Source organism: Molothrus ater, chromosome 34 (genome assembly GCF_012460135.2).
Source record: "Molothrus ater isolate BHLD 08-10-18 breed brown headed cowbird chromosome 34, BPBGC_Mater_1.1, whole genome shotgun sequence".
NCBI lineage: Eukaryota > Metazoa > Chordata > Aves > Passeriformes > Icteridae > Molothrus > Molothrus ater.
The window spans coordinates 522101-549212 of NC_071661.1; the positions used below are offsets into that span (position 1 = coordinate 522101).

The following is a 27112-nucleotide window of genomic DNA, read 5'->3' on the forward strand; positions in this document are numbered from 1 at the left end:
CTCTTGCCAAGGAACTTTGTGCTGCTGTCCCTTAATATTCAATCTGGTTTTTGCTGCTCCCTTGCTGGGGATTTTTTCAGCGCTCTCAAGGCCTTGTTGGTACCAGGGTGAAGGAGCCCTGGCCCAGGCTCTGGCCCTGGGGGACACGGGGACGCTGCTGGGGGGTCCCTGTCCCCCTGTGCCACCCCCAGGGCCCCGGCCCCCCGTCCCCGTGTCAGGCTCTGGGGTCGATCTCGTGGAACATCCTCTGGGGGAGGCTGTAGCGCCAGGGGCGGGGGGACCCGGGGGGACAGGGGACCCCGCTGTGCATGAGCAGGGTTGGACTGCTCTGGGGGGAACTGTGAGGGGGGCCGGGGAAGAGTGACCTCCCCAGTGACCTCACACAGCCCCTGTGATGTCACACAGCCCCTGGGATGTCACAGAGGCAATTCTATTATGTCACTTTGTTATGTCATACTGCAGTGCTGTGATGTCACAGAAGACTGTAATGTCACAAAATTACCCTGTGATATCACAATCTGTTCTGTGATGTCACAGCCAGCTCTCTGATGTTACACAGCCACCTGGTGATGTCACCACCCCCTCTCTGATGCCACAGATCCACACTCTATGGTGGCAGAGTCTGCTCTATGGCCTCACATCCTACTCTGTGATGTCACAGCCAGCTCTGTGATGTCACAACTCCCTCAGTGATGTCAAAAAACCCTCAGGAATTCAGTTACCCTCAAGGGCCCCTGGCCAGGTGGGGCAGCCGGGGGTTGCCCACAGCCTGCAGGGACAGAGGTGCAGGGCAGGGACACCGTAGGACAGACTGGGCTGCACAGGGCACAGGGATGGGCAGCAGCTGCAGGACAGCCCTGCCAGAGCCAACTTGGGCAGCACTTTGGCCATGGCTGCTGGCCCTGGGCCTGAGGCCATCAGGGGACAAGTGACCCTTGCAGGCCTTGGGCCTCATTGCCTCCTTGTCCCTGCTCACCAGCATGGCAGGGGCTGCCCCATGCTCCTGCCCTTGGCATTGCCCATCCCCACATGCCAGTGCCCTCCCAGGAAGAGCCCTGAGCAATGAGGGAGGGACAGGATCTGCCTGGCCAGGGGCTGGGGCTCAGACCTTGGCCCTTTGCATTCCTATGTCTGTGCTGCTGAGCTGGGCCGGGCTCCTGGCCCAGAGGCATCTCCTGGCAAGGGCAGCAGAGCTGCAGAGAGACAGCTCTGGCCAGGAGCAGCTCCTGTGCACAGCCCAGCAGGGCTGGGGCACTGCCAGGGCCCCTCAGGGACAGCAGCAGGGCACAGACAGAGCTCACAGGAGCTCAGCATTGCCAGGGGCTGTGGCATGTCCCAGAGGGGGCTGTGTCACAGCAGCTCCTCTGTGGCTGTGTCATGGAGGCACAGAGCAGCTGTGATGTCAGCAAGGGGCTGTGTGACAGCACAGAGTGGGCTGTGTGAGGTCACAGATTGGGCTATGACATCACATAGTTTGTTGTGTGTGGTCATTTAGCAGCTATGGCATCATAGAGGGGATTGTGTGACATCCCAGAGCAGGCTGTGACATCATGGCATGGCTGTATGACATCATAGAGCTGGCTGTGAGGTCAAAGTGTGTACTGTGACCTTACAAAGTGTCAATATGACATCACAGAGAGGGTTTTGTGATACCACTGAGGGGGTTGTGACATCACACATCTGTCTGTGACATTGTAGAGTAGGGTGTGAGGTCATAGAGCAGATCCTGTGTTCATAGAGGGTGTCTCTGTGACATCAGAGAGAGGGTTGTGACATCACTGGCTGGCTTGTAACATCATAGAGCAAGCTGTGACATCACAGTACAGATTGTGGAATCACAGGGTGACTTTCTCACATCACAGAGTCTTCTGTGAAATCACAGTGCAGCTGCATGACATTCCAGGGTGACATCCCAGAGCTGGCTCTGTGACATCACAGGTGGCTGTGTGACATCACAGGGGCTGTGTGACATCACAGAGATGGCTGTGTGACATCACAGGGGCTGTGTGAGGTCACTGGGGAGGTCACTCTGCCCCGGCCCCCCTCACAGTTCCCCCCAGAGCAGTCCAACCCTGCTCATGCACAGCGGGGTCCCCTGTCCCCTCGGGTCCCCCCGCCCCCGGCGCCGCAGCCTCCCCCAGAGGATGTTCCACGAGATCGACCCCAGAGCCTGACACGGGGACGGGGGGCCGGGGCCCTGGGGGTGGCACAGGGGGACAGGGACCCCCCAGCAGCGTCCCCGTGTCCCCCAGGGCCAGAGCCTGGGCCAGGGCTCCTTCACCCTGCTACCAACGAGGCCTTGAGAGCGCTGAAAAAATCCCCAGCAAGGGAGCAGCAAAAACCAGATTGAATATTAAGGGACAGCAGCACAAAGTTCCTTGGCAAGAGTCACTCTGCTCCTGACTGGACACTTCAGGCACACCAAGGAAACAAAGCAACAACAAAACCAAACAAAATCCTGGCAACCAAACGAGAAACCGAGAACTGTCCCTGTGCGTGTGTGTGACACAAGGACAGTGAGGGCAAGGATAAAAGGAATATGGCCCAAAAGCTGAACAGAGCTCAAACTTAACAGGACTTAACTTACACTTTAACCTTAACTGATACCTTCAACTTGACAATTTAGCAAAAGAACAGCACTTAACTTTGACACCGGCCAGGGGTTTATTTACAGACACGAACGAGACGGGGCTGCTATATGAAAATTGTCTCGAGCTGTTTATTTTTTCAGCGTCAGTCTCATTACATGATTATGATAATGGGAAAATGCTAGCAGCTCACAATCCAGGCAGCAGGCCAGAAAACTTAATGTTACAACATAGTTTATAAGCTTCTTGACCAATCACACAATGCAAAAGCATATTGACAGTAGTTCTATCCAATCACCATAAGCACACATGCCTTTGGTTAAAACAATGCTTGCTTATTTAGAATACAATACCTGTTTGTAAGAGACAACGCACAGAGCACCATTATTAAGCTTTAACCTTCCTAATAGCTTGCTAGATAAACTTTCTGCAACTTAGAGAGCTATTCAGACAAGCATTAATACATAGGCTATTGTTCTATTTGCCCTTGCCTTTTCTACAGTTTAAATAATTTTTCTGCTGACCGATGTCATGACTGTTGCTTTAGCACTGTTCACAATTCTGCTGTATCTGAGGCCTGCCTTTTGCAGCTTTCCTAGAACCCTCTAATTTTATGGATTCCCACAAACAGTATTTAACCTAACTTACAACCTATGACTTAATGATTTAATGGTAGAATAATATTAAACAATATTCAACTTAGCTTATAACATATTAAACTTTACTTAGCAAAAAAAACTCTTAACAGCATTTAACTTATTCCTTATGATATAACCTTACTTACAGTCCTGACTGACTCAGCTATCCAAGGCACTCAAACCCCTCAGAGAGCAGCATTTCTGCCACATTTCCCCAGCACAGGCACTCCTGTGTGCACACAGACACAAAGAGTCACCTCCAAATTCCCTATATGCAAAGACTGCTCCCAGACAAAATCTGCCATTCCTGACAAGTCTGACAGACCTTGGCCTAGAGAGGCTCTCACCTGCCTTCCAAACACTGGGGCTCTGTGCTTTCCTTCCTATGGAAAGGAACTGTCCTTCTCATCCAGGCACCCATGGCCAAGTTTGGGATTTCACCTCACACATTCCCTGTTGTGACAGACTGGAGGAGATTGTTGGCTCAAAACATTTCGTGTGTGCGGGGGAGAAAGGGGCAGGTCCAGCCTTGCCCTGCCCTGGAAGCCCAGCCCTGCCCTGCCCTGGAACCCCAATCCCCCCAGAGCCTCTATCCCAGCCCAGCAGTGGCTGCCAGTCCCTGGCACAGCACAGGCAATGCTCCACAGCCACCTCTGCAGGCCCCAGCCCAGCTCCTGAGGGACCAAATGAGCTCAAGCCCCACCTGGGGGAAGGGCCCAGGGAGACCATGGGGTATTGAAGGCTGACCACAAGGCAAGCACACATCTTGGCCCTGGATCCTCTTGGAATTTCCATCTGAACAGTGCTGGAATCCAGGAGTTGGTAGCTGTGTGTTTGCTTCCCTGTATCTTTTTTGTCTTTCTTTCTGTGTCTTCTTCTATTTCTGTGCTCCTGTAAATTTTGATTAACATGAAATTGAACAGGCTTAGAGTTTGTGAAGTTGAATGGGCCAAGTCAATGCTTTAAAAAGTGTTTTTGTTGGTTGAATGTCTGTCATAGTTTGATATGAGAAGAATTTTAAAACGTAATACAAACTCTTTGTGTCACTGACAATCTGTTAGACCACTAAGGGAGCGAGCACGCCTCTGTGAAACACAAATGTTAAAGACGAAAAAACCCAGCAACCTCCTCTTTCTTTCCCAGTCAACAAAGAAGCAGTGGGCCCTGGCCCTGGCCCCCATCTGAACCAAACCAAACCAAACCAACCCAAACCAAACCAAGCAACCCTGCCATGGGCTGAGCCCCTTCCCCCCTCCCCAGGCTGCCCCACCCCCATCAGCCCCATTCTGACCAAACCAAACCCCAACAACTCCCAAACAGGAAAACAAAAGAGGCTACAAAACCCCAACCAGAACAAAGCCAGCCACAGCCATTAAAATCTTACCATCAAGTCCCTGCCCCGCAACACAACTCAAAACAAAACCCCTACAACCTACAACCATACAAAATAACCCTACAACTTAAACACAAAAAAACCTAAAACGAGCCATAAAACCAATTTTATACAACCCAACCACAACTTCCACCACACGATGCCAGCAGGTCAGGTGTTAACCCTTTCAATACTTCAATCCTCCCATGAGTAAAAGAAAAAAACCAAAACACAAGCCTATAAAAAACCAATATAAAACCATCAAAGTAAGTAAAGAAGAAATTAAATCCTAAATAAAAAACAATAAAAAATATGTTACTCCTAAAACTAAAATCCTCTTATAAACTATAAAGAAAAAACCCTTTTTCTTTATAACACAAAAAAATATTTTTAAAAATTCAAATTGTTATCAAAGAAAAACCTCCATACTAAAATAAGCAAATGTTAAAATAACTTTAATTTCATAAAATGCTTAAACAGGGAAAAAAAAAAGTAATCCAGTATCTCCAAGAGAAGATCTCTATTCCCAGAGTAAAAATAATTTTAAAGTAAATAATAAAAACTTATACCTTTAAATAACTCATCTTTAAAACAATACCTCATAAGTCAACATGGTCCATCAACAAGCTGTGAAAAAGGTTGTAGGAATAAAAACAACTTCACAAGAACAAAGTTCCCCAGACAGGTGTTATCCATGACAAAAATATGAGCCAAAAAAAAAAAAATTTCCTCTTGTAAAAAAATCTTCACAACCTTAACAAGAAAAACTTCTCTCCCTAAGTAAACTAAATAAAGACAATTCTATAAATAGTAAACTAACTAGAAATTTTAAGTTTACTTTCTTTACATTGTCAGTAAAAAGAAAAAGTTTTAAAGAAAAAAAAAGGGTTCTAAATAATTTATTTTAATTCTTAGGACCTTTTTTCTCTATAAATTTATTTTAAATAAAATTTTCTATATACCCTTTGAAAATTTTAGGCCTACTTTACTATTCTCATAATACAATCTCACAATAAAATAAATAGATAAATAATTAAACTGACACTAAAACCCCCCATACCCATCAATCCATTAATTAAGAAATGTCAAGAATAGAAAAATCTGAAATTAACAAACCAAAACCACTACAGTGTAATAATAAACCTTTTGCCAAAGTTTCTCCAATTTTCTGAACTTCCCAGGGAAGGCTGTTTGGTTGTTTTGAGCTTCTAGAATCTCTTGTACTGGTATTTCTCCAGTGCACCTAACTCAGAGGGCACAAACAATTGTAATTCCATTTAAATGTCTTGTTGAGAGAGATGTTTGGGGGATGGGGGTCAGGGCTTGTGTGTCCTGCTTGGCCCAGCCCAGGCAGGGCTTTCCCAGCCACATTCCACACTCCATTGCCCAGCTGGAGCCGCTGGTGCCTCTGAGTTGTGCTGCCCCAGCCCCAGGGATGCTCTCCTTGTCTGCCCATTCCCCCACGGTCTCTGGGCAGGGATGGCCTCAGTGGGGGCTGCTGACATCCTCAGCAACTTGGAGGCTGCTGCTGAATTTCCCTGCTCCAGAGGCTTGTTCAGCCTACAGCTCTTCAGTGCAGGAATTCAGTGTCCCAGGGCTCATTAACATTCAGAACATCTTAACAAGCCAAGCCTCTTGGAGTAATTTGATTTTAATTTTCAAATCGTTTGTGGTTAAGTAGATCTCAGTAGTGTATTCAAACTAAATACCTGATATTTAAAAAGACAGTGAGAAAAGATTTTTTAAGTCCTGTTTAGTTTTGCTTTCCTGTTAATTCATTGATATGTACAATCTCCAATTGACACTGAGTCCAAGAACCTCCTCATGCAGTTTGAATGGATATGAAAATCAAGACCCTTCATGGCTGACAATCAATCAGACTCTGTCCCTACCCCCACCCCACCATTTCCCCCATCCAAGCCCTGGCACTCAGAGCAGCCTTGTGCAAATCTGAGCTCCCTCCAGCCCAGGCTGCACCTGCAGCTTTCAGCTCCTTGGCTCCAACTCCCACCTGCTTTCCTTGGAGAAGGAGCTGCCTGAGACACAGAGGGATGTTCATTTCTTGTCAGCCAGCAAAGCCAAGGGTAGGCACAGCTCCGTCAAATGCAGAAGTCATTCCTCTGCTGGATATTAAATCCACTTTGCACAGCAGACAGTCTCAGAGCAATGGAAAACACCTTCTGTGCCCAGCACAGATCCCAAATTTCGCCCCAAACCCTCCCTGCCCCGATTCTGCCCAGATTTGCTCTTTGCACACACAAGTCACAGGCTGAAGTCAGGAGCTCCCTCCGTGCCCAGAGGGAGGAAAAGAGAGAAAGGGGATGAAGAGCTCTCCTGTGCAGAGCCAAGGTCCAAGTGCAGCCCCTGCAGTGGGAACCACAACTCATCAGGTTTGTGTCCTTTGGGCTCAGGGCCTGGTGACACTGAGAGGCACAGAAAGGTTTCTTGCTAACAAACACAAGTTGAACATTTGAACAGTTTAAGAACCATCACAGCTCTTCCCTCAGCTCTCTGGGATGTCCCAGCAGCATCTGACATGTCCCCCATCCCCAAGGGATTTCTGAACAGTTTTAGACAGAGACATATAAAAGGTAATTTAGTGATAGATATAACCATAATGAGATATTTAATTCATATTTATTTGAACTTGAAAGACTTGGCCACTAGCTGAAGTTCAAAGCATGAAACCAGTCAGTTGAGAGGCACTTGAATGACCAGGGGGCATCCGGAGGGGGAAATCGGAGAGCAGCAGGAAGGACATGGATCCAGCTGGTCTAGTGAAGAGATGTAGTCAGACATGGCCATTTCAACAGGAGAGATGGAAACACCTGAGGGAAGGGGGAGAGGAAATAATAGACTGATCATTGGTGACAGGAGTAGGGGGGCAGATCAATATTTCTTCTCCTGCCATCAGCAAACTTCCAGGAAATTCCCATTCCTCGTGGGAAAACTTTGCCATTTCTTAAAAGGAATCAAGGGACCCAGATAATAAAGATTTGCCTGAGTATTATGAAACTAACAGGTAATAAAACCTCTGCCCCTTTCCAGGCAAACGTCAGTTCTGTGCCCATGAAGACGCAGTGCAACTTGTGCTCTGAGGTGCCCAGCTGGGATTGGATCTCTCCGAGAGCACCTGAGGGAGAGCAGAGCACCTTGCAAGCTGCAGGTCCCTGACAGCCCCGCAGGGCTCCTGTCCCATCAACATCTGCTCTGCTCCAATCTGAAACAGGGCCCAGCATGGTGCTGGGATCATCAGAGAGCTGAGGTGTGTGCTGGAATTCAATGGCCTCCCCATCCCGCAGCAGCCCTGCATTTCCCTCCTGCAGCCTTGGTCTCCAGTCCAGCCATGGAGGCTCTTTGGGCTCGGAGTGTTGCTGCAGCCCCCAAGGGCAGCTGAGCTCTGCCTTTGGCCCAGTCAGGCCTGGCCAGCACAGGCCATGCTCAGCAATTGCTTGTGTGTGCCTGGCCTTGCTGTCAGCCCCGGCAGCGGCTGCGTGGCCCCTTTGTGGCCCTGTGCTGGCCCAGCCATGGTGGCCCAGCCCCTGTGCAGGCCCAGCCCAGGCCAGGAGCATTGCGGCTGGGAACGGCCCCTGTGCCGTGGTGCCCACAGCCTTGGGGCTCTGTGCCCCATGGCCTCCCTGCTGGGCAGCCTCTGCCAGCTCCTGCAGAGCCCCTGGCACCTGTGGGGCTGCACAGACAGCCCTGCCCCGGGCTCTGCCGGCCTCTGGGCCAGCAGAGAGGCAACCACGGCTGGCCATGGCCGCGAACAGACCCTGAGCCCCGCAGGAGGATGGAGCTGGGCCACAGCCAAACTCAGCCTATGCCAAAGCTGGGCTGAGCAGCCAGGGCTGACAAGGGCTGGGCACAGAGTTGCGCTGACAAATGTCCTGGGCCCCCTCCCTGCTCTGTCCCTGCCACCAAGGGCACAGAGCAGCCTCCTCCATGGGCCACTTGCCTGTTTGCAATGCCTTGCACAGGCGCTGGCCCTGCCCCACAAGGCCTGGCCTGAGTCCTGCCCCTGCACGCTCAGCCAGGCTGAGATGGACACTGATGGTTTCTGGGCCAGGCTCTCAGAGCCCGGCCCAGCTCCCTGCAAGCTCTGCCAGCTGCCCTGAGCTCTGGGCAGCACCAAGGGCCTCTCTGAGCCCAGCCCAGCCCAGCCGGCTCTGGCCCCACAGCTCTGCTCAGGCCAGGCTGCTCTGGGCACTGGCCCCACGGCCTCAGCCCCTGCCAAGGGCACAGCAGCAGCTGCAGCTGCCACAGGACTCAGCCCCAGCCATGGGGGAAGGTGCTTGGCCAAGGCCAAAGGAGGCTCCCTGGCTGCCCTGCTCCCCTCGGCCTGAGGTGCTGAGAGCTCTGCAGCCCCTGCTGCCATCCCATCTGCCCAGGGCAGCACAAGAGCCCCAGCCTTGGGGCCCTCCAGAGCTGCTCCTGCTCCAGGCCCAGGGCCCATGCCAAAGCTGGGACAGCAGCCACAAAGCTGTGCCCATTTCTGTTCACTGCTGCTCCCATGGGGCTGGATCCTCAGCCACTTGGAGGTTTCTGATGAATTTTAATACTTCAGAGCCCTATTCTTTCTGGAGCTCTTCAGTTCATTAATTCAGTGAGAAAGGCTAATAAACATTTGCTCAAAATGCCCAAACAAAAAAAGCCCCTGGGAATAATTCAAAATTTCAGTTCTTCCCTGGTATTTAGACTGATTTGAGAACTCTATTCAAAGTGAATGTACTATATCAAAAACAATGCAAGAGAATCGTTTGTCCTTTTTCCTTTTCCTGTATATAGATGGCTATCAGCTATCCTCAGTTGATATTAATTCTCAGCACCTTCTAATTGAGTTTGAATAGATATGAAGAAGAAGACCCTTCATGGGTGACAATCAATAACACTTTGTCCCTACTCCCTCCCCACCATTTCCCTCATCCAACCCCTGGCACTCCTATGGATCAGGAATGGTGTGGCCAGCAGGAGCAGGGCAGTGATTCTTCCCCTGTGCTGGTTACTGCTTGGGCAGCACCTCGAGTGCTGTGTCCAGTTCTGGGCCCCACAGTTTAGGAATGACATGGAGGGGCTGGAGTGTGTCCAGAGAAGGGCAACAAGGCTGGGGAGTGGTCTGGAACACAAGTCCTGTGAGGAGAGGCTGACGGAGCTGGGGTTGTTTATCCTGGAGAAGAGGAGGCTCAGGGGACACAAGGCGATGTCAGGTCACAGGTTGGACTTGATGATCTCCAGGGTCTTTTCTAGGCTTGCTGAATCTGGGATTCTCTGAAACCACCCTTGGATGAGCCCTGGGCCTCCTCTTCAGCAGCTCCAGCAGCCCAGGTCCCTCAGCTTCTCCTGGCAGCCCCAAAGCCCATCCTGTCAGTCCTGCAGAGCCTCTGCAGCTCCTCCTCATTGCCCAGAACAGGGAGCCCCAGAGGCAGACACAGCAGCCCAGATGTGCCCCCCTGGCCTGGGGTGCCTCTGGCAAGGGAGCAGCACCAGGCACTGCAGGAGCCTGCAGACAATTCCTGCAGCACTTGTAGGGTGATCCTGCTGCCCAAGGGACGTTTCCATGGGGCCAGGTCAGGAACTGCAATGGGGAGTGGGGCCAGAGAGGAAAGGGCAAACAGGGATGGGCTGTTTGCAGGGCAGGGAACAGGGCTGGGCAATGGGAAGAAATTTGTAGCAGTTGAGCAAAGAAGGCAAAGGTGAAGCCAAGGAAGTGGTCAGGGCAGTTTGGGGGTGGCTGCCAGGCAGCCCTGGCTCTGAGCAACAGCGTCTGCAGAGGCACAGGAAACTCCCAGCTGATGGGAACAAACTTTCTGGCTGCCTGCAGAGGCCAGGACAAAGCTGAATGGTTTCCCTGGTGTCTCGCTGGCCTTGCTGGCCCCAGGGCCTGATGGCATTTGTGCTCCCTCAGGTTCATGTCCCCACAGCAACAGCATGGGGGTGCTGCCCCTGCTGTGTGCAATGCAAACAGGGGCTGCTGAGGCAGTGCTGCCGTGTCTGTGCCTGCAAGGATGGGGCACCTGTGTGAGCTGGGGGAGAGGCCAGGGCTGCAGAGGGGGGATGTTGTTGGCAGCTGCATGAGGACGCTCTGGGACGCTGCCCTGGGCTGTGCAGCGCACTGGGGATGGATCAGCCCCTGCTCTGCTGCTCCTTCCCGTTTGCCCCAGGGCCCTTGCAGAGCCCCAGCCATGCTGTTTGCCCCCAGCCTGCCCACGGCCAGCCTGGGGCTGCTCACGTGGGTTTCTGTGCTGAGCATTGGCCTGGCCGTGTTCTTGAGAGAGCCTGGGCAAGGAGCCTGGAGCCCCCAGGGCCTGGCCTGAGGCGTCAGCGCTGCCCCAGCAGTGCCCATGGCCTGTCCCTGCTGCAGCCCCGGCACTGCCACCCCCAGGGCTGTGCCCGGCCCCGAGAGCACTCAGGCCCTGCAGCAACACCAGGGCCACCAGGGCAGCGGGGCAGGGCCACGGCAGCAGCACTGGCAACACCAAGTGCTGCTGCTGCTGCTGCTGGGCACAGCTGCTGGGCCAGCACTGATCTGCCCCAGCTCTGCACACAGACATTGCTGCTGCAGCTCCAGAGAAGGCAACAAAAGGGCATCTCTGCAGAAAACTCTGCTGGGAGATCCTTTAGTTCCCTTAAAGCCACCGAGAGCACAGCCGCACATTGATAGAGTCTGTGATCACAGGAGAGGTGGAGAGAAACACAATGAGAAATGGCACAAACATTGACGTTTATTTGTGGGCAATATGAAAAAACTAAAACAAAAGGAAAAAACTCCACAACCAAAGCAACAAGAACTATAAAGATGACTTTTATTACAAGTGATTTGCAGAAATTGGCCAGCAGTTTAATGTTTCTGAAAGCATCCAGTCCTCAGTCTCCACACTGCAGCCTTGAGCTCCTGGTTCCTCAGGCTGTAGATGAGGGGGTTCAGGGCTGGAGGCACCACCGAGCACAGAACTGACAGTGACAGATCCAGGGATGGGGAGGACATGGAGGGGGGCTTCAGGTAGGCAAATATGCCAGTGGTGACGAACAGGGTGACCACAGCCAGGTGAGGGAGGCAGGTGGAAAAGGCTTTGTGCCGTCCCTGCTCAGAGGGGATCCTCAGCACAGCCCTGAAGATCTGCACATAGGAGAAAACAATGAACACAAAACAACCTAAAAAAAGAAAAGCACTAAAAGCAAGAAGCCCAAATTCCCTCAGGTTTGTGTCTGAGCAGGAGAGCTTGAGGATCTGTGGGATTTCACAGAAGAACTGGCCCAGGGCATTGCCATGGCACAGAGGCAGGGAAAATGTATTGGCCGTTTGCAGCAATGAATAGAGAAAGGCACTGGCCCAGGCAGCTGCTGCCATGTGGGCACAAGCTCTGCTGCCCAGGAGGGTCCCGTAGTGCAGGGGTTTGCAGATGGACATGTAGCGGTCGTAGCACATGATGGTCAGCAGATAAAATTCTGCTGAGATGAAAAACATAAAGAAAAAGAGCTGTGCAGCACATCCTGCGTAGGAGATGTTGCTGGTGTCCCAGAGGGAATTGTGCATGGCTTTGGGGACAGTGGTGCAGATGGAGCCCAGGTCAGCGAGGGCCAGGTTGAGCAGGAAGAAGAACATGGGCGTGTGCAGGTGGTGGCCGCAGGCTACGGCGCTGATGATGAGGCCGTTGCCCAGGAGGGCAGCCAGGGAGATGCCCAGCAAGAGGCAGAAGTGCAGGAGCTGCAGCTGCCGCGTGTCTGCCAATGCCAGCAGCAGGAAGTGCCTGATGCAGCTGCTCTTGGACATTTGCTGGGGCTGCAAACGGGGATCTGTTCTTGGAGAAAGGACAGTGAAGAGTTGGAGCAGATATCTGTAACTGAAATCAAAGCCATTTCCCATATACCCTCCTCTGTAACACACAGACATGGTGTTTAGTATTTTCAAGATCTGGGGTTTTCTTTTTAAGCTCCCCCCTTGTCTCTTGTGATATTCTTGAATATCAGAAATGCTCAGCAATTTTGCTACATTTTTGGAAAACAGAGCAAGTTCTGTAAGGCAAAGTGATGAGTGGAGAGTGAGGGGAGATGGTCTGGCCTTCTGACCTGTTCAGAATTTCTCTGGGTTTTAACCTTGCTCAGGTGGAGGGTGATCACCTTCCCATGCTACACCTAAAATGTCACCAGGCACTGCTGGGAGCAGATGGATCCACCACAGCCCAGCTCCACATTTGTAGCCAAGGACTCACTCTGCTCATTTCACCAACCCAGCACCATTTTCAGTGTCACAACACCTCTACCTTTCCCCATCAATCTTATAACTCAGAGATGCTCTAGGACAGGTTTGCACCCTGGACTGAAGCTCCCAGCTTGGACTGAAATCTCAGGGAGACTTCCAAGTGTCCTTCTGATGGCATTGGACTGTGGGAGATGCAGCTCCTTCCCTGGCTGCACTGACAGCGTTGCCCAGAGCCGGGCACTGGGGACAGCGTCACCCTGAGCCAGCTGTGCCCCCTCCAGAGCCCCCAGGGCCGGGCAGCTGCTCCCAGCCCTGTGCTCTGCAGAGGGAACTGGGCCCGGGGCTGCAGAGCTGCCCCACGGCTCTGCTGCAGCTCTGCCTGCACAGGAGGGGCTGCACGCCTTGGAGCCCCGGCCCTGAGGGCAGAGGCTTAGCTGGGGCACAGGAGGGAGGGGGCTTGTTCAGAGGGAGGGGCTGCACTGCAGGGGCTCCTGTGGGCATCTCTAAACTCTCCCTGCCACAGCATTGCTGGGCTTTGTTTTCTCTCATTGCCTGATCTTCTCTCTGCTTCCTGCAGATTTCCCTCCTGCAGGTGTTTCCCTGAGCCTGATCTCTCCCTGCCAGCACTCACAGACCCCAAATCTCTGTGCACTCTCCTTGGCCCTACAGAACCCTGCCTGTTTGCAGGGCACTGGCTGGGGGCAGGTTCTGTTTGCAGCTTGGATTAAGGACAGCTCAGACTGGGCCTGATGGCTCCAGCAAATGTGATGCTGCTGCTGTCCATGGGCAGAGTGGCTGAAAGCACATTAGGGATCTCCTGTGAACCTATTGGTCACTAAAAGCAACAGTTCGGATGTCTGAAGCTCTTGTCAAAATTCATAATTAATAATTCAGAATTAACCTTTAATATGTATCCCCTCCTCCTTGCCATTCTCCAGTAGTAGTAAACTGAATACCTAATCTTAGGAAATTTCCTCATTTTGAACAAAACCCTTGCCCTGGAAATATTCTATGACTGATCAAAACCCCTCAGCATGTGAGAGATTCATGAGCATTTCACCTCCCCTGCACCAGAAATACTCAGACTTGTACTCACAGGCTCTGCAGGCATTGGCATGTTCCAGCTGCAGGAGATGGCTCCAGGAGCTGCAGCTGCACTGTCCTGCAGCCAGAGGTTCCTGTGCCAAGGGCTGGCAGTGATTGTGCCCCAGGCACTTCTCAGCCCCTTCCCAGCCCTGACTGATTGAAGCTCTCTGTGCCTCTGTGCTGTGCCCAGGGTGGCTGCAGGCAGTGCCCCAGCCCTGCTGGGCTGGCAGAAGAGCTGCTCATCAAGAGAAATGTGCTTTTGAAGCTCTTCTTGGTGACCAGGAGCTGCCTCTGGGCCAGGAGCCCAGCCCAGCTCAGCAGCACAGACACAGCACAAGGACTTTAATCAGCCTCTGGGGCTTTGTGCTCAGGCCCTGGACATCAGTCCCTGAGAGGGAGCTGAAGAAACCTCTGCAGAACTCCAAGGCAGAATCCAACTCCAAACTTTCTTGGACTTTTAATGGGTCCCAGAGAGGGACACGACTGAGCAAGTGTCCCCAGGCCCCAGGCAGAGCAGAGAACTGCAGGCAGTGATGACAGGTGGGGACAAAGAGAAGCCAAGTCTTGGTGGCCTGGGGCACAGCAGGGTCTGTGCCAGCAAGGGCTGGGAGGAGACACCTTGTGCTGAGGCCCTGGGGCCTCCTGGCACAGCCCCAGCCAGGCTGGGCACTGTCAGCCCCTTGTGCTGCCCTCAGCATCCCCCCCTAGCCCACATCCCAGTGGCCTCAAGGATCCGCTGCAAGGAGTCCCTGGGGAGCCTTGCTCAGCAATGGCCCTGGGGGCTCCTTCATGCTCCCTGCAGGGACTGCAGGTTTTTCAAAGGACTTTGGGTTTGGCTTTTGCCTTGGAGTCTCTGAGAGGTTTGTGCAATCCTGGCCTCCAATTATCTGCTGTAATTAGTCCCTGGAGAGGCTTTGTCAGTAACAACACTCAGTGGGGCTCATTAATACTTCAAGGTACTTCAGTTATTTGAAGGTACTTGGTGTTGCTTTTTTGATACAGACTCTGTGAGAGGTTTGTGCAATCATGGCTCCAATTATCTGCTTTAATGAGTCCCTTGAGAGCTTTGTACTGACACTCAGTGGGGCTAATTAATGCTTTGGGATACTCAAGGTTTTTAAGGTACTTTATGGATTTAAGAATACTTTTAGGTACTTTTAAGGATTTTCCTTTCCACACTGAGTCTTTGAGAGGTTTTTGTGCCATCCTGGCCTCCAATTCTCTCCTCCAAGGAGTCCATGAGGATCCTGTGTTGGGTACCTTCCCCCTTTCTCTTTTCCAACAAAGATGGAACTGAAAGAATTTTGTAAGACTTTCTTAAAGCATCCAAACAAACATGGGACAATTAACAATACAACAACAACCACTAAAAGAAATAATAGTCGTCTTTTAGCTAGACATCATCCAACCCTTTAGTCCCTTGGATTGGAAGAGTTTATTGACCCAGTCTTTGTTTTCCACTTGAAGCTTCTTGAACCCTTCCTTCAGTGCCTGAATGCTCTTGTGGATTGACTCGCTGTGGCTGGAGAGGTTCATGCAGCACATGCCCTCAGAGTCTACACAGCCATGCCCATGTGCCCAGAGTAAAAACTCTATCGCTGTTCTGCAAGGTGGCGTGTCTGATGGTCTCTGTGTCTGAGAGCAGGCCACTCAATGTGAGGGAGGCAGCATTGGTTTGCTTACTTAACAGGCACCCAGGATGGTCTGATTGTCCTAAAGCTTTAGCTGCAGCCACCCAAGGTAGTCCAAATTGGGGGTGCTACCATCTGACACCTGGATTAAAGCTTTCAAAGCCATCTCTTTGATATCATCCAATACTTCTCTGGGGATACCTGCTGCTTGATCATCTGGTAGGCTGTGTTGTCCTTCCCCAGCTAGATGGTTGATTGTCAATTCCACCCTTGCCTCATTATTAGCATAGTCTGCTATTAATTGATTTAGTAAACATTTCCATCCCCCTTCCCACAGGGTGTATTCTGTAGATGACACCAACATGGTCATGATATATTTTAAATCATAGGGGGTTAAGACATGAGCTGTAAACATGGCCCTCATTAGGCCATTAAAACAAGGTAAGTCCTTCCTATGGTCTTTAGCTGCCCTACACAGATCCTTGATTTCCCCATAAAGCAATGGCTGATACCTGGGATTCTGGCCCCTTCTTCCATACCATCCCAGGGCAATGAGGAGTTTCGAGGTTGTTTGACAGTCTCCTTTCTTAACTGGAGGCATTGCCCAGGGTGGAGGTGGAATGATTGAAAGTGGGGGCGTGACCCGCAGATGTGGGGGTGGAGTCTGGAGGTTCATTCAGGGCGGAAGAAAAGGCTGTGGTAGCAGGAAGTGGGGGAGCCAACATGGAGGGAGGATGGTCAGGCTCCCGAGCCACATTTGGGGTCCTTCCATCTTGAGTCTCCAGGGCATGATGCTCCAAGACAGTGTGGCCATTGCCATCTTGGACCATCATGGAAGGTCTGAGAAAGGCAGGTTTGAGGGGAGGTCCCAAGTTAGGAGTGACCAAGGGATTGAGTTTTCAACCCACTGCTTGCTGGTCAAGGGTGGTGTGGAAGATGGGGAGCATGCGGGGTGCAATGGGGTCCATTTTGATCAAAAGGTTGTACAGTTTAACTCTCACTGAGTCCCAAAATTCAATGATATGGATTTCATCAGCAGACGCGTCTGGAAAATTTTTAATGATCCACCTCATGATTGATTTTAATTTCTTCTTTGAAAATATTGTGTCATGATCAGTGAGAATTAAAGCATCCATATATGCAGCTTTCTACTTTGGACATCTGGCTGCCCATTTTTCTCTTTCTCAGCCTTATGGGGAAGAGCCACCGGAACACCCCAAATCAATTATGGGACATGGGTGCATATTGTAAAAACACAGTGGCAAAATGGGCAATAAATGTCTTGTGTTTCCCCAAACCCACCTGCAATCCTTTGCAGGTGAAACTGTCCTTGTCCCTGCCGATCCTGGGCAAGGTCCCTATAAGCAACAATGAATCCACTGGGCCTGGCACAATCCAAAATCCCAGGGAGTGCTGGCCTATCCATCAGCTAACCCCAGCTGACGTGACTGACACAGGGAGCCCTGAGTGTCATGGTCCCTGTTCAGGTGCCAAAGGTCACCATGAGGGTGGCTGTGACAAACCTCTCTGGTTCCCTGACTTCAGGGTGAGGGTGGCAAAAATGAAAAGGAGCAGGATCAATGGAGTTGTTTAAAAGGAACTTTAATAAAAGGGTGAAAAACAATAAACATGGATAAGTCGAGAACAGTATGAGGGGCAGGATCCAAAGACCCAAGACAAAGGGGAGCAACAACATGTACACCTGGGGGTAGAACACTCTAGAACACTAACCCTATAGGGGAAACAAGTAACCAATAGGGGAGGAGAACTTGGACAAGCTAGCATAACAACTCTGAAGGCTTTTTGGAGAACTTTCAAGCTCACTTTAATTTAAACAAATGATTCCCAGGGCTTGAAACTCGTGCCCAATTCTTTCGGGGTAAAATCTGGCTGACTCTGAGTTACAGCCAGGCTAACTCCCACACCGCTGCTTTGCTCTGGCTCCTTGGGACCATGCGGCCCAACAGAGCCACAATGATGTCCTTGGTTCCACGAAGCCCCACAGTGTCACAATGGTGCCTTGGATCCATGGTGCTCTGCAGTGTCACAATGGCCCCTTCATTTCACAAGGCTCCCAAGTGTCACATTGGTCTCCATAGGAAGGAAACCATGGAGCCCCCATGTTTCAGGAGCTGATGAACAGCAACCACCAGAGGCCAAGGCAAGCCTGACCTGTCTGTCCTGGCAGGTTTACCTGGAGCAACCCTTGGATATTTGAAATTAAGAATATGGAGTCCTAATTTCAGACATTTGGACCTGGAGAAGGATGATTATTTCCATACAAAGAAAAGCACAGAGCCCTTTCCATTGTTTGGAAAACAGGTGAGTTCTGGCACTCAGGAGTCAAAGACCAGCCAGACCTTTCTGTCCTGGCAGCTTTTGTCTGGCAGCAATCCTTGGATACACAGAAATTTGGAGGTGGAATCCTAATTTTGGCCATGGATGCCTGGAAAAGATGGACAGTTCTTTTCCATAAAAAGAAGAGCCCAGAGCCTCCAGTGTTTCAGGGGCAGATGGGAGTGGCCTTCCACATTCCAAGGTCAGCCCGACCTGTCAGGTGACCCCTGGGAGGCCAAGGCAGCCACACCTATCTCATGTTCCCTTGGTTCCACAGGGCCCTGCAGTGTCACAATGGCTCCTTGCTTCCATGATGCCCTCAGGTGTCATGATGGCCCCTTGATTACACAAGTCCTTAAGGATCTTCATGGTCTCCATGGTTCCACAAGGCCCCACAGTGTCATAATGGTCTTTGGGTTCCATGAAGCCTGGCTGTGTCCAATGGCCCCTTGGTTCCATTGGGGCCCAGTAGTGCAACAATGATTCCCTTGGTTCCACAAGTTCCCATAGCGTCACAATGGCCCCTTCCTTGCATGAGGCCCCACAGTGTCACAATGCTCTCCATGATTCCATGGGGCCTTGCAATGCCACAATGCTCTCCATGGATCCACGGTGCCCTGCAGGATCACAACGGCCCTTTGGTTCCACGAGGCCCTGAAACGCAGCAATGGCCTCTTGGTTCCACAAAGCCCTGCTGCTTCACACTGGCCCCTTGGGACCATGCGGCCCAACAGAGCCACAGTGATGTCCTTGGTTCCATGAGGCCCCACAGTGTCACAGTGGCCCCTTGGATCCATGGTACCCTGCAGGGTCACAATGTTCCCCTTGGTTCCACAAGTTCCTACAGTGTAACAGGTTCCACAAGAGCCTGCAGTGTCACCATGGCCCATTGGTTCCACAATGCCCCGCAGTGTCACAATGGTCTCCATAGGAAGGAAACAAGTGAGCCCCAGTGGGGCAGGGGCAGATGAGAGGCAGTCACCAGAGGCCAAGGCTGGCCAGACTTGACTGTATGGACAGATTTTGTCTGGGAGTAACCCTTGGATATAGAGAATTTTAGATGCAGAATCCCAATTTTGGCCATGGGTGCTTAGACAAGAAAGACAGTTCTTTCCCATGGGAATAAAAGCCCCAGTGCTTCACGGTCAGATGGGAAGTGGCCCTTGACATGCCAAATTCAGTGGGACCTGTCAGACAGCCCCCAGGAGGCCAAACCAGGCAGACCTGTCCCATGTCGGGCCAGGGCCGGGTCAGGCTTTGGTTTGTGGTGGGACAGAGCCCCGCCCCCAACCCTGGCCTGGCACAGCTGTCAATCACACAGCAGGGGCGGTACTAACCCAGCTCTGATTGGCCCAGCTGTCAATCAATCAATCACACACAAGCAGCTGGTGCTACCCTGGCTCTGATTGGACAAGCAACTGGCAGTCCCACCGCAGGGGCAGGGCCATGAAGTCCCAGGGCGTTAAAAGCCAGAGCATGAGGCCAGCGCAGGGTCTGGATCCTGCTTTCTCCTGGTGTTTCTTTTCTTGTCATGCTGGAACCTGAGCAGTTGGTACCCATCTGTGTGTCTTTCTCTGGATCTTCTGTCTTTCTGTTGTTCTCTATTTCATCTCCTTCTAATCCTACTTACCTGGAACATTTTTGGATAACTTAAAATCTTTAAAGTTTTTTAGGTTTAATGTGTGGGAATCCAGGTTACAAGGAATATTTCTCTGTCTGCTCTGAGGAATCCTGACCCCCAGAGAAACACTGCCTTGAACCTTCACCAATGGAGAGGACTTCCAAGACTTTGAGACAGATTAGAATTTACCAAAATGTGAAATAGATTAGAGGCTAGTATAGCATGTCACTTGGGTGAGAAATTTAGGTTTTGAGATTTTTAGTATGGTGTAGATAGGAAGCAAGATGGAGGAATTGGGGTGTAGTCCCTGTCTTCTTCTTCTTCTAGTCCATTTTCTGCAGTGTTGGTGGCACAGGGTGATTGGTCAAGGAAAGCAGAGTGCAGAGGTTATGTGGACAGTCAAGGGGAGAGGTATGGGCAGATAAGTGGAAATAATGTAGGTTTTAAGAGTTAATTGGATGAGACAACCTTAAAAGACCTTGAAACCGTACATTTTGGGGCCATTTTGCGGTGCTTTTCCAGTGTGCTGAGCCTGGTGTGGACAGCAATGCAAAACTTTAGATAAGATAACCATAAACAAGAAGCTGAAGACCAAAAAAGTCCCATGCATCTCCTTTTACATGGCACAGAACTGCTACAGAGGGTTTACCCCATCAAGGGTGCCCCAAGAAAGGCCCAACATAAAACAAACGTCAATAACTGGTGCCCCGACAATGTTTGAAATAAGTTGGCTTTTTTCCATAAAGTTGTTTACTGAAGGGTGTTGTCTTAATTGGCCAATCATGTGAAATGTGTTGATTAAATGGCCAATGAGGTCCACCTGTAGAAAACCAAGATATAAAAGAAGAGCATTGAAAAAACAGGTGGCTTTTAGCCTTCTGATCTGAGTTGGTGTCATCTCTGATTCAGTGCTGAGATTTGGGGATCTCTGGGGGCTATTGGGTATCCTTTCTGCACCTCGAGACCCAACAGGAGTTTCTCTAATAAACTTTGCCTGAAGCTCTCACTGTGCCCATGACAGGAATCCCTGTGAGTGTCTGGGACATCCCGGCTCTTTGGCAGCCTGGGGACTCCTGGGATGTCACCGTGGAGCCCCCGTGAGTGCCTGTGACAGATGAGTGACTTTGCAGCCCAAGGTGTCCTGGGATGTCACCATGGAATGGCTGTGACTGCCTCTGACCACAGGGCTCTTTACCATTCCCAGAAAAGCCTGGGAGGTCTCCATGGAGCCCCTGTCTGTGCCTGTGACATTCCAGCTGTGGAACAGCCTGGAGACTCTTGGAAAGATCCCATGGAACCCTTCTGAGGGCCTGTGACAAATCTGATCCTGAGCAGGCAACCATCACCAGCCCCCTGTTGCTATGGTCAGTATCCATGGCAACCATCCCCAGGCCCGTGATGCTATGGTCAGTTTCCATGGCAACCATCACCAGCCCTTGTTGCTATGGTCAATTTCCATGGCAACCATCACCAGCCCCTGTTGCTTTGCTCAGTGCCTTGGCAGCTCCATGCAGACCCCATGCCAGGGGTGGTTGCCATGGACACCAGCTCAGGCCTGCAGCCAGAGCCCGTTGCCATGGCAACCATGGGCAGCCCCATCCCAAGGCTGATGGGATCCCAGAAGCACAGAATTGGCTGAGCTGGGAGGCACCCATCAGGATCCTCCAGTCCAACTGCTGGCCCTGCACAGGACACCCCAACAATGCCAGCCTGGGCCTGGCAGCGCTGGCCAAACGCTGCTGCAGCTCAAAGAGCCCTGGAGCTGGGACCCTTCCCTGGGGAGCCTGGCCAGGGCCCCAGCAGCCGCTGGGCAAAACCTTTTCCTGACATCCAACCTGAGCCTGCCCCGACTCAGCTGCAGCCGCTCCCTCCACTCCTGTCCCTGGGCACCAGAGGGAAGAGGTTCCCACAGCCCCAGCCAAGGACCCGCTCCCAAGGCTGCTGCCATGGCCACCAGGGCTGGCACCAGCTGGGATGCTCGGTTTCCACGGGCCGGACTTCAGGAATGGCATTCCCCAATTTCCTGCTCCCACTAAAACCACGCTGCCCTCGCTGCCCTCCCGCCTCCCATGGAAAGCACAAAAGGCAAAGATCCCGGGCTGGGATAAGAACAATTTATTGGGAACAGCAACAAGATAAGGAACAGGCAGAAATAAAAGCAATATTGTCAATAGAAAGAATAAGAAAAACTATTGACAGGGAAAACTACAACATCAACAACTGTCTCTTCCTGGCCACGTTTTTCATCCTGTCTGGAAAGGACACCCTTCTCCTCAGGGAGAGAGAGTCCCTTTCCTGCCCCTGGCAATGACCTGAGGTGGGAGTGTATTAAATATTAGACCCCGAAGTTTCCTGGTGTGGTGGTGCCTGGCTTCATCTAGCTCTCGCCGCTGGACCAAAGGCTGCAGCTGTGGTGTTTTCACCCCAGAGATACCTTTGGCTGGCTGGGTGCTGCAGCTAGGCACTCAGAACAAATCCAGGCAAAGTAGGAACTCAGTTTACCTTTGGTGGAAAAGGTTCAAGCAGCAGTGAAGAGAAAAGGAGCAGGTTCTGTCATAGAGTCTTAGTCCAGAGTTTTATTGCAGCATGGTAGACCTCTAAATGTGGTAACAGCTCACAGACAGACACCTGGCCGCATGGTCTCATGTCCTTTTTAGCCCTGGGGACAGGGGGAGGGGAGGGACAGGTGAGGGCCAACCAGGTGTGAGGAGGGGAGGGCTCCCAGGATACAGACACTTGGACAAGCCAATGAGACCAACCTGAGGAGCATCTGCCAACCACACGATGCCCTGCTGGAATGTTAAGATTGATGGACAGCTCTTAGGCAGGAGGGCAAAATGGGGAGGGGGAAAGGTTTGCACACCTGAGGGGGCTGGGACGGGTCAAACCGCACTGCAACATCTCCCCCTAGTTTTGTTTAAAAAGAAGAGGACTGGGTTTGTGGTGCAGAATACTTGCCAAACCATGGTTGGTAAATCGTTTCCTCCTCTACAGGAGGTTCAGTGCTTTCCACCGAGGGTTCCATGTCATCCATTGGAGCACTAAGGGCTTCCAAATGGTAAACTTCAGGAGGGGGAGATGAGCTTGAAATCAACTTGTGAAGCATGTGTTTGACTAGTCCAAAAACAATGCTAACAACTACAACAATAATATAAACTGTACTAAAATTACAGTTTTCAGAATAGATCCCACCCAGCCCGAGAGTCCCCAGCCTTTGAACAGTCCACTCAGCCAATCATCAGTTTCTCTCTTGATGTCCGAGGGCTTTTGCCAAGGTAGTCCGTACGTGCTTTGGGCTGAGGGACTATCCAGGAGATCGCTGGTGGGAAGATCACGAGTAGGACAAGGAGCAGGCTTGGTCTCATGGCATCTTGAGGCTACACACGACCCATGGGATCTAAACTGGGACAAGGAAACTTAAGACAAACATATATTACAAACTATTCCAGAAAGGAGGCTTAAATGGAATTTCCTCCAGAGAGCGCGTGCGGTGTTTCCTTCTCCAGGCAGCATTGGCAACCTGGGGCGCTTCTGTTGATTTCTCTGAGACCTTGGGAACATAGGGCCTTACCCATTTGGAAGGAACCCACTTTAACCCAGAGCGGGTGGACACACAGGCGTATCCACGTCCCCAAGTAACCAATTTGTAAGGTCCCACCGTTTTCCAAATCTCAGGGTCCTTTAGTCCTTTACTAAAACCGGAGGCTTTTCTTTCAACATTGTATGACTGCTCCCCCCAAAGTGGCGCAGGATGGGCGGGTTCAGGCTGTCAAAGGAACAAATCAGAAAATTTATTGTGAACAGTGCCCTGGACAACCGGATGTGGGGGGGTTCTACCTTCAGAACCTGTTGCTGCTGGTCCAGGACTCTTTTAATATTGCAGTGAGTCCTTTCTACAATGGCTTGATCTGTAGGGGAGTAGGGGATGCCAGTTTTGTGCTCTACTCTCCATTGCTGCAGGAAGCTCTTGAAATCCTTGGATTTATAGGCAGGCCCATTATCAGTTTTCAACTCCTTGGGGATGCCCATGAAAGAAAAAGCCTGTAAGAGGTGCTTAATGGCATCATTAGATGACTCTCCTGTGTGGGCAGAGGCATAGACTGCTCCAGAAAAGGTATCTACACTAACATGAACATATTTCTGCCGTCCAAATGACTGTATGTGTGTGGCATCTGTTTGCCACAGTTCACAACTGTTCAACCCCCTAGGGTTTGCTCCCGTACTCACTGTAGGGAGTGCATGTTGTTGGCAATTTGGGCATGTGGCCATAATCGCTTTGGCCTGTTCTCGAGTGATGTGAAACTGACGAACTAGGCCAGGTGCATTTTGGTGGAAAAGCTGGTGGCTGATTTTTGCCTGTTCATAAACATTTGGGAGAGTGGCCATCACTGCAGGTGCAGCAAGAGCATCTGCCCTTCTGTTGCCTTCAGCGATAAACCCTGGCAAGTCGGTGTGTGACCTGACGTGCATCACATAAAATGGTTGCTCCAGGTGGGTGACTAACTTTACAAGTTTTGAGAGCAATTTGAAAAATGCAATGTTAGACACTTCTTGCAGTATTGCTTGATCTGCCCTGGACACTACTCCTGCCACATATGCAGAATCCGTTGTCAGATTGAATGGTTCTGAGAACCTTTCAAAAGCCCTAACAACAGCAGCCAATTCAGCAACCTGAGGTGAACCTTCCACCTCAGCAATGTCCATCTCCCACTGCTGGGTTTGAGGATCCTTCCAAGTCATAACGGACTTGTGGGACCTCCCGGACGCATCTGTAAAGACAGTCAGAGCCTTTTTTAAAGGTCTCCTACTCAGAGCACTTCTCAATTTCAGAATAAATTGAACATCTTGTTCGAACATTTTGTGGGCAGGCCGGTGGACAGAAATTTGTCCTGAGTAGGAATCCAGAGCAAACTGCAACACTTCATTTTCTCGAAACAATTGTTCTAATATTTGCATAGAATTTTGACCCGATTTTAACTCAATTGGAATGTGAATGCACTCAAAGTCACATCCTGCTAACTCCCTGATCCGGGTTCTTGCTTTCCGGATCAGTTCTGCTACCAGCTCCTGAGGCTTTGTCATTCTCTTGGACCTTTTGTGACTGAGGAAAACCCATTCTATGATCAAGAGAGGGTCCCTCTTGTCCTGGCCCTTTTTAGGTGTGCCCTTTACCTTAGGAGTTTGTTTTTCCTCCCACTGGAAAATGATTCCATGGAGGTGTGGTGACTTACCTAAGATGATAAATTTGAATGGCAGGTCAGGCCGGCATCGGTTGGCCTGTCTTGTGGACATTGCAATCTGAACCTTTTCTAGAGCTTTCCGTGCCTCTGGGGTAATAGACCTAGGAGCACCTGGGTCCTCTCCCCCTTTCAATAAATTGAAAAGAGGGGCAAGGTCTTCATTAGTCAGACCGAGCCATGGCCTTACCCAATTCAAAGACCCGCACAACTTGTGGACATCTGCAAGAGTCTTGATCCTTGGATTGATTTCTAGTTTTTGAGGAACAATGCTCCTATTTCCAATTTCTAGGCCCAAATATTTCCAAGGTGGCATCTTTTGAATTTTCTTTTCCTGGAGCTCGAACCCTGCAACAATCAATGCATCGATCGTTAGGTCAAGCGCATGTGTGAGTAGATCATCATTGGGGGCACACACAAGGATATCATCCATATAATGATAGATGATGGCCTTTTCTGCAGCTGCATGCACTGGGGAAAGCAGGGAAGAGACATACCACTGGCAGATCGCTGGGGAAACCTTCAGGCCCTGAGGGAGAACTGTCCAATGGTACCTTTTCATAGGGGCTTCCATGTTGATGGTGGGGACCGAGAATGCGAAACGCGGTGCATCGTCAGGGTGTAGGGGAATATGGAAAAAACAATCTTTTATATCAATAACAGCTAATTTCCAATCCTGGGGAAGCATTGCTGGGGATGGCATACCAGGTTGGGGAGAGCTCATATCTTCAATGACATTATTAATTTGTCAGAGGTTGTGGAGGAGCCGCCATCTCTTTTTGTCAGCTTTCTGAATGACAAACACTGGAGAGTTCCACGGGAATGTGGTCTCCACAATGTGACCCTTTTTCAGCTGCTCTTCCACTAGCTCCTCAAGCGCCTTCATTTTTTGTTTACTGAGCAGCCACTGTTTCACCTCAACTGGTTTGTCTGTTTTCCACTTTAGTTTTTGGGTGGGGCACTGTTGTTCAATGACTGCTGTACAAAAATCTTGTGGGGAGTCTGGGATATCAATTGTGACACCCCACTGGGCCATCAAATCTCTCCCTAACAAAGGTTCTAAATAATCTAACACAAATGGAGGGATATTTGCTAATTGTCCATTTGGTCCTTCTATTTGGATGATGCTTTTGGATTGTCTTGCCAATTGCAGGCCTCCTACACCTTGAACATGACCAGCAATGTTTTGCAAAGGCCAATGTGCAGGCCAGTCTTTTACTGGGATCACTGTGCAGTCTGCACCCGTGTCTACAAGCATCTCAATGCGTTTTGACTCTCCACCCGCACTGACATTACACCATAATTTGGGTTTGTCTCTCCCAATAACTTGTACCCGGGCGACTGTGGGCCCTTGTTTTTAGGTGCCTTCAGGCAAAAACGGCACAGGGATAGCTTGGGCAACAATTTGACCTTTGGGAAGAAACAGGGGTGGGTGGAAACAGTGCAGCCCGAGAACGAATTGCTCAGGATCTGATGCTGTCATTCCTGGAGCAATTTCAATCTCACGTGGTGTGTGTTTGGTGTCCCCAATGACGATGTACTTACAACGAATACGGTGCCAAGTACCCTTCTGATCTGGATTGACAGGGACAAAATGCCAGTCCATGTCTTTCAGGTGGAGTGATTCAGTCAGCTGCAACCTGTAAGGCTCATTTGACAGAAGACGTGGTTAACATAGGTTCACTTAAATTATAACAAAGGTTATTTTTTTTAATTTTTAACCATGGACCAGCAGATGTGGGCTTTGAAGCATCTGCTTCACTTACAGAAACAGTAACATTACTGCGCACTTGGTTTGTTTTGGCTCCCTTATTCCCTTGGCCTGCTCTTTTTGTGTCTGCATGCCTGGCAGGCCGGCGCTCCCCATTCAGTTTTTTTGTTGTTGTTGACCCCCTGGGAGTGTTTGTAATTTCCCTCCCGTGCCATTTCTAAACTCATCAAATTGCTTTTCCAGTGGGCACTGGTTACTCCAATGCCCAAGGCTGTGGCAAAGCAGGCATGGCTTTGTGGGGTCAACCATTGCTGGTCATCGCTGCTGCCCAGGGTGCTGCTGTGCTGAGGGAATGGGCGCAGGGCTGGCAACGGCGACATGCTGTGGTGGTCTTGGCAGGAGCCTTGGTCTGGTGTCTTCTGCAACAGTCATCAGAGGCACTTTCCTGTTACAAAGTAGAAGCATATCTTTTAGTGTAGGGGGGGTGCGAGAGGAAGGCTCAAAATTGCCACTCAACACTGTTCATTTGCATTTGTAAATGCCATTTCCTCTAAAACCTCTTCCCTTGCATTCTCTTTCTTTACTTGGATTTCAATGGCTCGTCAACCTTTCTACAAATTTCAGAAAAGGCTCTGAGGGCAGCTGCTTGATCTTACTGTAGAGCTCAAAAGGCCCTTCAGGTTGGAGGGAAAAG

General features: G+C 50.7%; 1 protein-coding gene across 1 annotated transcript; it reads right to left on the reverse strand.

Annotated features, from left to right (window-relative positions):
- Positions 1 to 7261: 7261 nt before the first annotated feature.
- On the reverse strand, positions 7262 to 11985 carry LOC118700685 (olfactory receptor 14J1-like; the record flags this gene model as incomplete). The annotated part of the gene is made up of 2 exons (XM_036405280.1): positions 7262 to 7303; positions 11524 to 11985. Coding segments are annotated over 2 exons (504 nt in total), but the record flags the coding sequence as incomplete, so codon positions are not given.
- Positions 11986 to 27112: the final 15127 nt, after the last annotated feature.